The sequence below is a fragment of the Hyperoodon ampullatus genome (assembly GCF_949752795.1).
Source record: "Hyperoodon ampullatus genome assembly, chromosome: 10".
Lineage (NCBI taxonomy): Eukaryota > Metazoa > Chordata > Mammalia > Artiodactyla > Ziphiidae > Hyperoodon > Hyperoodon ampullatus.
In genome coordinates, this window is record NC_136923.1 from 12045441 (window position 1) to 12058089 (window position 12649).

The following is a 12649-nucleotide window of genomic DNA, read 5'->3' on the forward strand; positions in this document are numbered from 1 at the left end:
CATGGCAGAAGTGTTGTACCATGGATTCCAAGCCCAGACCTTAAAACGACTGGTAGCTCCCACATCCTACTCCCCAAAACACTGCTTCTCAGAACCCAGCCACAATGCTCTAAGAAGCCCAGATCACACAGAGAAGCCACATGGAGGAGAACCAAGGGCACAGCCCCCGCTCAGCAGCCAGCTGGGAGCTAGCACCAGTGCTACAGCCATACAAATGGCCATCTTGGCGGTTCCAGCCCAATCAAGGCCCTGATGACTTCAGCCCCAGCCAGGATCACACAGAGCAGAACTACTTACTGCTTGTATGATGAGGGGCGAGTTCCGTAACTATTCTGGGCTTTAGTCTCATCTGAAAAATGAGATAATCATGGCGCCTACCTCTTAGGGAGACTGTAAGAATTAAATGAGATGATACATGAGGAACACGTAAGCGTCCTGGTCCACAGTAAGCCCTTAATAAATGCTGGTTATCGTCATCATCATTATGGTTTTTAATTTTTTAATGATCATACAGTAAAACTGACTTTTTTGGTGTGCAGTTCTACAAATTTTCACACATGTATAGATTTGTGTGTCCAAAGCAAGACACACAACAGTGGCATCACCCAAAAAAACTCCTTTGTGCTATTCCCTTATAGTCGGATTCTCCCCTCAGCTCTATGCTGGAAAACACTGATCTAGTCTCCATCACTACAGCCTTGTCCTTTGAGAATGTCATATAAATAGAAGCATCCAGGGCATCGCTTTCCAAGACTGGCTTCTTTCACTCAGCATAATGCCTCTGAGGTGCACCCACGTAATCACATTTATCAACAGTTCATTCCCTTTTATTGTTGAGTAGGATTCTGTTGCATGGACGTACCACAGACTATGCAATCACCGTACTTTAAATAATTATTTTCACAAGCCAGGGAAGAAAGACTTCAGAAATGGAGCCAGCCAGCCATCACTACTGGATCCTGAGTATTTCTAGAAAAACATCTAATAATTTCTAAGAAGTCCTGATTCAAAGCGGTAAGGAAGCCAGGAGTCCACATGCATGTATGTCTCATGATAGATACACACAGGAACAGAAACCCAGGGATGACTTCCCGAATCCCACACAAAACTGGGTTGGAAAGCAGGTCTCACTCCCCTTCTTCTCCATGTGAAGCCTGCTGCACATCCTGGGAGGAGGTGTTAGTAAAGGTAAGGGCTCTTCTGCAGCTGTCTCCTTGGAGAACCAGCACACAGCTCTGGAACTGTGCAGTGCTGCATGCCCCACAGCGACTGCCCTTTCTACCACCTGTCCCTGAGAAACATGAGTCCAGGGGAGCCCACCTGGATTCCCTTCCTGGGACTAGGACACATCACGGTGAACAGGCAGGATGGCGGGCAGTGCGCCCCAGCTGGGACCCACCCCGTCTGTAATGGCTGACAGCCTTCAGCGATCGTTAGCAGTCACAACTGCAGCCTTCACCCAACTCACACTAACTTCCCAGCTGCTCTTTTACTACTTTGAACCGGCTTCTCTAAAGCAAAACAAAACTGAATCACACTCCCCCTGGGACTTCAGGGTGTCTATGCTTAGGTGGCCCCAGACAACTTGAATTCCACATCATTTTCTCTGGAGAAAGAGAAGCTCAGGGCCAAGTCAGCTCCAGGCTAGAATGAATTTTCCTGGAACCACAGGTTTCTAATGAGGCAGTGGGTGAAACCCTCCCAGCAACCCCTGAAATCACAGAAGGAGAGAGAGGAGAGAGAGATGGGGTGCGGCCAGAGCCAGCACACGCTCCATGCTGTGTCCTCCCAAGCTGGCAGGGGGCTCACAGGCCGCCCTATCCAGGCCCACCCAGCCGTGAGCACACTGGCTCTTCCAACAGACAGCAGCTCCACTCGCCGAGAGGCTGGGACTGGAGCTCCACCGTGGCATTTCATCTGGAGCCTGAGCATATGAGTAATAAATGTGTGAAAACATGAAACTAATATTCGTAATTACTTTACAAGATAAAGAACTTGAAGGAAAAACAGCTTCTGTGTGCCTTGCCATCACCATCAGGGGTACACTGTGAAAAACACAGCATCTCGCCAGAAACTCAGACTGCGTCGTGCCAGCCAGGCTCAGCGCCGGCAGCCCTCAGTCTCCTCGAGCCCTCCCCGGGCTTCATTATTCCTTAATTAACGGTGTCCTCGTGTCCAGTCATCCAGACTCGGTAAAGCCTCCGGAGCCAAGTGGGGGCCCTCTGACCTTCTGGCTTCTGGCATCCAATCGGGTGACATTTTGGCCAACACGTATTAACTATAAATGGGTCCAAGGCACCAGCCTTGAGGAGAGAGCGAGCATTGGAGAGTCTCCATTCATGACGTCCTGTCCCCACCAGGCTCAGGATACTTTTCCTCCTTTATTGAAGTATAGCTTTTGTAGAGTAAAGCACACCAATTCTAACTGTATGGCTCACAGAGATTGAAACAGATTGATACCCACGTAACTACCAACATGTAGCCCATCATTTCCAACACCCCAAAAGGCCCCCTAGGCCCCTCCGAGAAAACATCCTGCCCTGTGAGCACGCCTTCCACTCTTGTGCCCCTGGGCCTTCTCTCCCTGCGGCACAGTCCAGCCTCCCCACCCCCTAGCTCTGTGCACAACTTTCAGCCCCACACCCGTCCTTCAAAGCCCACGTCATCCAAAAACCTTTCACTGACTCCTCACGATACGGCTGCCGTTACTTCTTCCTTGGAGGGTCCACGGTATCTTTCCTACCTCTTGGATGGCACTACACAACATTCTTGAGACACAGCTTCCTGTGTGCATGTATACTAAGTCTTATATCCTTGCTTCATTTTTAATTTCTTGAAGACTGGGATTAGCAAATTAGCAACTTTTTTTATTTTTTAATTGAGGAGGGGAAGGAATAACCTAAGGTTTCCAACTTCTTATTTGGTCAGTAGGAAAAAAACCCCAACCACTATCAACACTTCATTCAAGAAAAGACATCAGAGATTAAAAAAAAAAAAATTGGACGGGCTATAACCTCAGAATAAAATGGTCAGATGGTCCTTCAAACCGATACATTTGGTTTATGAAACACTGACCGCATCACTCTTGTTTCCACACTTGGCTGTGCCTGGAGAAAATTCTCATAGACCGACTGGCCCCAGTGTCTGGAAACCACTGCCCTGAGGTCCCTAGTTCGGCGTTGTGTACACAGCAAGTGCTCAATTAATGTTTAGTTTGACTGATCTAGTCCCTGGGAATCACATGGTTCAGAGACCAGGAGAGTTTCAGCCCTGCTTCCATGACAGTGCACACACCCAGACAGCAGGACCACGGCAGGGGGCGAGCGAATCCTCGTGATCAGAGGACCTGCAGGACCCATCCACGCGCACACGCATGGTCAGACTCATGCGGGACAAAATCAAACGGCAACCCACATGTTACAGGTCACAGGTGCCCATGTGACAGCTCAGTCGTGCAGCAGACTCTCCCACCTGCACAAATCTCAACTGAGGGCAGTGCACATAAGAACGTCAGAAGTGTGTGTTGGGGCACTTGGGCTGGAGGCCAAGGAGACAGGGCCGCCGCAGTTGCCCTGGGTGGGTGGGGGGGCACAGGGCACCTAGCTGCAGGAGCGAGTGGGGCTGAAACCCAGGTGCCCTGGCTCAGGCCCAGAAGAAGAAATGCCCTTTTTAAAATTTCACAAAGAAACAAAACTTCATTAATCCAGATTCTGAAATTAAATTCAAGACCAAGAATATATGGTCAGGGCTTCCCTGGTGGCGCAGTGGTTGAGGGCCCGCCTGCCAATGCAGGGGTCGCGGGTTCAAGCCCTGGTTCAGGAGGATCCCACATGCTGTGGAGCAGCTGGGCCCGTGCACCACGGCTGCTGATCCTGCGCTCTGGAGCCCATGAGCCGTAGCTGCTGAGCCCGTGTGCTACAACTGCTGAAGCCTGCACGCCTGGAGCCCATGCTCCGCAACAGGGGAGGCCACCGTGGTGAGAGGCCCATGCACTGCGGTGAGGACTGGCCCCCGCTTGCTGCAGCTGGAGAGGGCCCATGAGCAGCAACGAAGACCCAACACAGCCAAAAATAAATAAATAAAATAAACTTATTTAAAAAAAAGAAATAATACACTTAATTAGGGGACCAAACATCCCAGTGTACACCTGCTGACCTAGCATAATCATTAATGGCATAAAAAAAAAAAAAGAATATATGGTCAAGTCAAAGATATACATAAGGGTGAACTTTATGGTATATGAATTATATCTCAATCAAAAGCTGTTATCAAAATGTGTGTGTGTGTGTGTGTGTGTGTGTATGTATACACACACACACAGCTAAGTAAACCCTTATTCAGAGCCAACAAAGAATGAAGAATGCATGAAGAAGGGAGTATCCAAAATATTTTAAAATATTTAAAGGAATCTTTTTAAATGCCAGGTCCATATGAAAATTATGTATATATTATTAAAATTCATTAAAATTGCTTCTTTAAGGACTTCTCAGAATTCTACTTCCTATTATTATTTTAAAATATGTGTCATAACAAGCCAACAAAAAGTCATCTATTTATCTTTGACTAAGCTAGCCTGGCTTTCCCCTATTAGCTCCTATTAGTTTAAACTGGTCCAGTTTTATTGAGCTTTTCAGTTAAAAGAAAGAGAAATATATAGTTTGCAAGAGCTGCAAGGTCCATAGATGTAACAAATCTAAATAGCACACACAGTCCAAACCCCTTCTGGTCATCAGGTGATGGGATCCTCTATGATCTTGGATAAAAACTGTAAATAGAATTCATGCAATCATTCATGGAACAAACATTTATGGATTATCTATCATGCTCCAAGTCCTGGGCCAATTTTCTTCACACATCCTCGGCATTTTATCAGTTTTTGAATGTCACTCATGTTTTAGAACCAAGTCTGAATTAGGACAGGACGACCACAGCAAGATATCAAAAGAATTCGCTTTTCAGAACAATACAATTTTGTGCCCTAAGAATGAGCTCTCTCTCGTACAGGAGTCTCAGCACCGCCCAGTACCTGGTTCCGGGAACAAAGCCTCCTCCTGTTCAGCAAGGACACCCCATCAGCAGCGAAGCTGCCTTCTTACCTGTATGGTGGTGTTGCCTCCTTCCAGCAGGGCGATGGCCAGGAGAATGCTTTCGTGGAACACTCGATCGCTGGACGCGTTCATTATGAGGTCGATGACCAGATTGGAGGCCCCCTCCTTGTCAAGGTGGCACTGAACCTCAGCCAGGCTCATCTCCCCCCTGCTCATGGAGCTGGACCCGGAACCTCCCCCTAGGAAGATAGAACATTGCTCTTATCAACCACAATCAGAGCAGTTAACATTTATTGCATACTTACTGGTGTACCAACACTTTGTGCACTCAACACTTTAATGATACTATCTCCTTGAACCTTCTTAACAAGCACAAAGGAAGGTACTCATTATTAGCACAGAGATGAAGTCACTTGTCCAAGGACACCCAGTGCAGCTTGTAAGTAACAGAGGTGGAACTTGAATGTAGGCAGGTAAGATGAAGGAAGAATAAGACATTTCAAGCAAGAGACTTAAAGCCATCCAGTCAAGACTCTCCCTTACATTAAAATACAGTGACCTGAGGCAGAATTATTAAGAACTGATCTGAGTTTAAGAGACAAACTAAACTTAAACACTTCTTAGAACTTAAACGCTCTCAAGAAGCATAGCCTATAATGATCACTTCAGCCCTCTTTCTAAGAAACCCACCCTAGCCCCAAAACTCACCCTTTCACATACTTTGTTCATGCATTCATTCAATAAATATTGACTCAGTGCTTGGCATGGAGCCGAGAGCGGGGGGTAGGGGAGTGAACCAAACAAAGTTCACCTCCTCACTGACCTTCAGATGAGAAGAATATACTTAGGAAGAGATGGCCTGTGCCATTTAGTGGAACAGATTCCAACCATGTTTAGAAAGTGCCTATTTAAGAACTTGCACTAATATTGGCAAAACCCGAAATATTAATGTTCATGGGGAAATGGGGTGATCAATTAAAAAAACCAAAAACCCCAGAAAATCATCTATCAGTCCCTCCCTGCAGAGTTCAATTCAAATGCTACACCCTTTACATTGCTTTCCTTGACCTTCTAGAATCTATTGCATTTATACTACAAGGTAGACACTGGCTGTCACATCTTCTCTCCAACAGCTTCTTAAAGCAGAATCTGTCTCTGATGCATTTCCAAACCCCCCTCCTGATATTGCTCCAGAGCCTCACATGTTTGTTGAATGACTGCACTTTGGCAAGTAAAGAGAAATAGTTTTGAGATGCTGTGGGAAGAACTTCTGCTTGACAATCACTGGGAACGTTTGGATGAGAAGCTAAGGTCTGTCTCTGGGGTGCTCTGTGGGCAGATCCGCTCTACATTTTCATTTGGCGAGAAGCCCAAGATCCCTCCCCAGAGATTGCCAGAATTAATTTACTAACCACTGAGTATTTCTTTGCCACCAGCAGAGTCCACCAAGGACCGGAAGTGCTCAAGAGTCATCACCATAGCCCGGGAATCAGGCAACTCACATTTGTGCTTTGAGCACGGAACTACTGGCCCCTCTTAAAACCAACACTATCGCCCACAGTTGAATTCAACGTTTTGGTAGCCTTTACCTGTAATTGTGCTTACAATGTTTTGGGACTCCTTTCAGGATGTGTTTTTAAGCAATTCTTTCCTGTTTTTTTTTTTTCTTCCGGAAACCTAAGACTTTGGGGAGGCACAAAGCTTGGGCATTAGAATTAGATTTAATTAATTTAAAGCAGCTTTACATTACAGACTAGTCACTAACAAGCTCCCCTTTCCTCTGTTCAACAGGGATGACAGCAGTCCCTACCAGACAGTGAGTAACTCGGAGGAAAAAAGGAGATAAAGAAGGCAAAATGCTTGGGAAAGCCCTCGGCTCAGTAAGTGTATAATAAATGGTGGCTTTCGCCCTCCTCACTGCCAACAGCATACTCATCTTATGGGAAAACATGAGTCCTCATGGCCACGAGAAAATGTGCCATAAAGTCAAGTTCACTGAGTCATTCAAATATCACCAAGAGGGCTGCTGCATGGGAAAAAGGGGCAAAACGCTCAGCCAATATCTTAATTGCAGGGAAACATTTTTAGACACCAATTTGATGGTAGACCAAAGACAAAACAAGCCGCTAAAATAATACACTTGCAACCCAAATGCATCTGTTAGAGGTCCAACCTGCTAACCAGAAACATGCAGCTCTTGCGTGGCACACTCAGTTCACACGTGCAGCTAATTAGCACACCACGTGGCCTACCTCCTCCCCCGGGCTTGCCGGGTCCTCCTGGTGACAGCGGGCCATTGCCAAAGCTGGTAAGGCTCTCTCTTCTTCCTGAAGGTCTGATGTTTCCATAGTAACGGTTGACCAAAATCTGCCTGAGGGCCTCACCCTTAATTCAAACAGGATAATGAAATCAGGTTCTGAACTTAATGCATGACTGAGCTACTAATATTAAAAAAATACAACACAGAGGTACTCAGTTATAATTGGCTCAGTCTCACTCAGTGAAAAAATAAATTATTAATAAGAGCATTTGGAAACTCTAAAGTTAACTTCTTCAGTGTTTTCTCAGGAAACCAGATCATAAAAAAGCATCAATCTAAAATATTAAATATCTGAAAGTATTCTCTCACACAGTGATAAAGACAGAACATTAATCTCGGAGGGTAACTAACAGTAACAAAAAACAAAACAAAACAAAAGAAAATCCCTTTGGGATAAGCCAGTAAAATTCAGACAAATTGAAAAATTCACAGGTCATCTTCCCCACAGCAATATGAAAATATTACTCCAACCAGAGCACTTATCCCAAGATCCAAAGAAAATCTCAACATATCAGAGTAATAGAGTAAATAAAACAATAAGCTGAAAGTAAGCCTTTTTTACAGAAATAGTCAATGGGCCACATAGTGAAGAAAAAACAATGCAACAGGAAATAAATTTCTGGCAGAGATCAAAATGTCAATCAAAAACTGGCAGCATGGATAAAGTGACATTTGCGATTTGCTTTGAAGTAATATGGGAGGAGGGTACTAGCTGGGTATAAATGAAACAAGAGTGGGCATGAGTTGATAGTCACAGAAGCTGAGTTATGAATGAGGGTTCTCGAAACTCTTCAAAATATTTATTTTGAATATTTTTAAACATTTCCATGATAAAAACTTTAAAATATACATAAATATCAAAGGACTCCTGGGCAGGGGGTATAACAAACTGCCACGATTCCAACCAAAAAAGAAAAAAACAAAAAAACCTAACCAAAAAAACAACCTTGATTTATTCTCAAATACTACGCACATTGGCAAAGCAGCACAAAGCAGTGGGATTTATTCTCAGCTCTATTCCTCGTGCAGTCTTGCTGAGGGACTCCCAGACCACCTCCCAAATCTGGAAGTTTCTACCAGTTAAAGGATATATGGATTTCCCCTGGACCCTTTCTCAAGGACAAAGCAGTTAAGTCCTGGAGTTCCTCTGGCACATCACTGAGAGGTAAGTGAGAAGTCTAGCAGAGAGAAGAGGTGCTGCAATACAGCAAGTCTCTAAAATAGAGACTCAGGAGCTCTTCTGAAGAGACCTGCCACTGTAATGGGAGCCAATAGAGCTTAAAGTGATTTGTTAAGAGGCTCTAAGAATAGGTCTGGAGACTTCAAGGAGGGTGTTTGCAAAACAAGATGGGAGGGAGACGAGTGTCCTAAGGGTGGTGGGGAGGCAAGGGGCCCCCTGAGGGAGGCGGGACCAAGGAAGAAGGACCAAGGCAGAAAACTCTTTGGTTCAATTCCCAAAATGATGTGAGGTCCCAGGGCTACACGGCCTGGCTTGTCTCCTTTGTTAAATGCATGCTGCTGGTCAGACTCCAGGGGAAAATGGAGAGATGGGGTAAACAGGAGAGAGAGAAGGGGGGAAGGCAGTCCTGATTTTTAAATGAAAGTTCAGGCATGAAAAGAAATCTCAATTTTCCTCTCTCCATTCCATCCACAGATAAGTCTCTCTTCGTACTTAAGCAAGGGAGAATGCTTGTAACTAGGACATGAAACTCATTTCGTACTTCGACCACCAGTAAATTCAAGATTCCAAGAGTACGTGCAGTGAAGAAGCTATTTGTGATCTTTAAAAATACTTTCAGAGTAAGCTGTTTTCAGTATAATATTCTTTAATGGCTTAGGAAACCACATTTTGGTATAAAGATATAGCTTTGCACCAGTACAAAGGTTATCAACACTCTCCAAGGAAGCAGTCATGGAGAGCATGGTGATTTTAAAAGGCTGACTTCATAAGAGAAACACAAATTTCAAAGGAATGGTCAAGAAAGCTGACTACGAAAGAAAAGGGGGAAAGACAAGGTTACCTCCACATTAAATGTAACAGTACACTGAATACCATTTCTCTTTGTCAACACAATGATGCATCTACTTGATTTTCTTTCTAAAGATACAAACTTTGAGTTCCCCCAGAATGGAGGGTTGGCAGGAAACCATCCCAGTTTTCTATGGGATCCTCTTGGGCGCCACAAGAACATTGTTTGAGAGGTAAATGGCTGATCTGAGACCTGTAAGCTGCAGCCACAGAGAACAGCCAACATTGCCACTGTGGCAAGAACCTGGAAGACCACAGGGTCGAATGGTCAAAGGCAGGGTGACTGTCACCAGCCAACAAACATGCATCCTTTAAGGGAAGACTCAACCAGAGGCTTCACACTACGATTCCACCTAGGACTGGAGTGGCTCAGAGTTTCCGCTCCTCGGGGTTTTGAGGGTCTCATCAGCAAGACCCAGGTCACTTTGCAATCAAGGAAGCAGGAAGGAGAGAAAGGAGCATATGCCGTCCGTGAACGCGTGGACTCCAGGAACAGCAACTTCACATTTATGCAGCCTGGATGCCAACTGAAGTTACAAAGGGATCTCACATTACCATTTTGCCTCTCCTTGCACAGACAAGCCCTAGCAGTTACCATAGCAACCGATGCATCAAATAGTACCTTTTCCCCCATAAGAGAATATCATGAAATGTGTTCATTATGGAAAACACACACACACACACACACACACACACGCTCCACCCTACAAACTTTTAATTTTTTCCCTCTTAATTATAAGGTTTTTGGCACACATGCACCTCACCTTCACTCTACAAAAAATAAACTGTAAGGCAAGGGGAAAAAAGAGAACATGCGGGATTTGCTTTTTTTTAAACAAAAAACAAAAAAACAAGATGAGATTCATTCCCTTTCTGAAAGAATAAAGACTGAAAATTTTAGGTAAAAAAAGGGACAGAAAGAGAAAATGCATAAGCATTATTAAAAGTGATGCAAATCCTTAGTGTGAAAACTTAGGTTCAAGGAAAATTCTGTTTTTCTGAGCTCGTGGCTTAATTTAGGAAAAATTAAAATCTGCAGAGAAAAGCCTTCCTAATCATCTTGATATAAATTACTCAACAGCACTAAGCTGTTCACGGCGTACTGGGCTGAGAAAGCTGATTGCAGAGAAGGAAAAAAAAGTCACTTCCCAAAAAACATCACTTCTCCAGCTCTCATATTTGGCCATGCAGCCTTTTCTTCAAAAAGAATACTAGTTTTTCTCCAGCAGTTTACACCTACAGCATGCAAACAAATATCAGATGTTTGTCTCTGGTAAAAAAATTCTACATTCCACACACATGATTACCTAAGACTAAGAAAAGACAAAGGCAAAGAGTTTCATTTGCAGTTATGTGTCAGGTGAAAATGGTGAAAAAGGCAGGTCAGTGATGTGGAGTCAAGAAACCAAGCTCCTGCCTTGCAAGTCAGTTCAAACGAGTTTCATTCTGTCAATTAAACTCGTGGCTAATGAACTGTGTGGGAATATAGCCCAGTGTTGAACACAGCACTAAGAGTTAAGATCGCAAAGGAGAGAAAAAGTGACCTTTGGGCTCCCAGGTTCCAGCCGCTTAAAAATCAGGTGCTTCAGGAAAGATTACCCTCTCACATGAGCAGTGAGCCTCTCACACCTTAGTCAGCACTAAGGCAGCACCTTGATTTAAAAATACCTTCCTTTTCCTACTCCGGTTGTCTGTCAAATCACTGCTGTGTCTCAGTCTGCAAGGCGACCATGATCATTAATATCCCTTCTCAGAGTCCAGCCACTGTGCTAAGTGCTTCAAGGGCACAGCTCTGGAGAACAGTCATAAGGGATGGAGAGTATTACCCGCATTCTACAGCAGGAGAAACTGAGGTTAAATAATGTGCCCCAAATCACACAGTGAGGGCCTGACAAAGGCAGGCTTGAACCAGTTTCTAATTCCAAAGCTCAGGCACTGGGGCAAATCAAACTTAGGGCATGAGAGACAGCTATGTGCCTTTCCCAGCTACTTCTAAGACCCAGGACAATTCTTGAAGGACAGGCAAGGATGGAAAAAACAGGCCTGCAAGGTGCCCTTGATCAATGAACGGCAGGAGACACTGGAAGCTGGTGGGGAAGGGCTGAATGCCAACTTCCTAGAAGAGCTTCTTTGGTCATAGTCTGAGAAAGCACAATCGCAAGAAACAGGAAAGGACTCGAGATGTGCTGGGACTGCGCAGGGACTGAAAGCACGTGAGCAGAACAAAGGTGCCCCAGGCACCCACTCATCTCAGACAAACATTCTCCAGGACACTGGTGAACACAATTTCAGGGCAGTACTCGCCACGACTGCCCATTTCCTAACCCTATGACTTGTGAAATGGAGGGGAAGTCTGTCTCAGTAGGTCAACATCAGCATTTATAAACATTTACGTGTTAACACATGTAAAAGTCTTAGCATAGTGATCGGCACGTGATAGGCACCCAGAAAACCAGGATATCTGGTATTTTCCAGAAATGGGTAACATGCAATCAGTGGTCAGCATGCTAATGATATATGTAGCCTTCTAGGAAATGGTTTAGCAATGCATAATCAGCACCTTAAGAAAGAATCTACCCTTTGGCCTAGAAATTCCCCTTTTTTGAATCTATACACGTATGTATACACTTGTTCATTTCCTCATCAAAGGAAAACATTACAAAGTGCTCGTCAATTTGTGGAACTTTAGCCAGTTGTTAGCTTTCAAAGACTATCAAAGAAAATGCTTAGATATATTAAAGGACAAAAGCAGGGAAGAAAAGTTATACACTTGGAAGAACCCCAATGACAATGAAAGTGTATCTGTGTGTGTTGCCACACACTCTCACGTGTGCAAAAAGGGGCGCAGAAGAAAATATTAAATCAATAGCAGCTTTTACAGCTAGGTAGTGTAATTATGAACATTCTTTCCATTATACTTTTTTTGTTTATTATACTTTACCCATGATGATCATCCGTTACTTACAGAAAGAAAAAACAAAAAACAAAAAAACTTGTTTTTAAGGCTACACCTAAGGAAAAAGCCACTCCAGGAGAAGAAGAGAGGATGTGAAAAGCTGACTTGTTCGTTATTCGGGGACCGGCTGGGTGTAGTGCGTGAACAGGTAGTTTATAGGTAGAATCACCAGTCAGTTTCATTTCTGTAAATGGCTGTGGTTGGGCCTGAGCCAATTAATGCTATAACAATGACAACAACAACCACCACCATCCGTCTTTAAGTCACAGCCTGTGGCTGTGGACAGTGTTGTGGTC

The 12649-nt window shown here is 44.4% G+C and overlaps 1 protein-coding gene across 5 annotated transcripts in view; it reads right to left on the reverse strand.

Annotated features, from left to right (window-relative positions):
* ITPR1 (inositol 1,4,5-trisphosphate receptor type 1) overlaps nucleotides 1–12649 on the reverse strand; it is a gene marked incomplete at both ends in the record, with an annotated part of 307403 nt that overhangs the window by 103158 nt on the left and 191596 nt on the right. For all 5 annotated transcript variants that reach the window (XM_079713011.1, XM_079713008.1, XM_079713010.1 and 2 more), the window contains 2 exons: nucleotides 5097–5287; nucleotides 7301–7433. In XM_079713011.1, the coding sequence (XP_079569137.1) occupies nucleotides 5097–5287; nucleotides 7301–7433 (324 nt within the window). The remainder of the gene's footprint in view (nucleotides 1–5096; nucleotides 5288–7300; nucleotides 7434–12649) is intronic.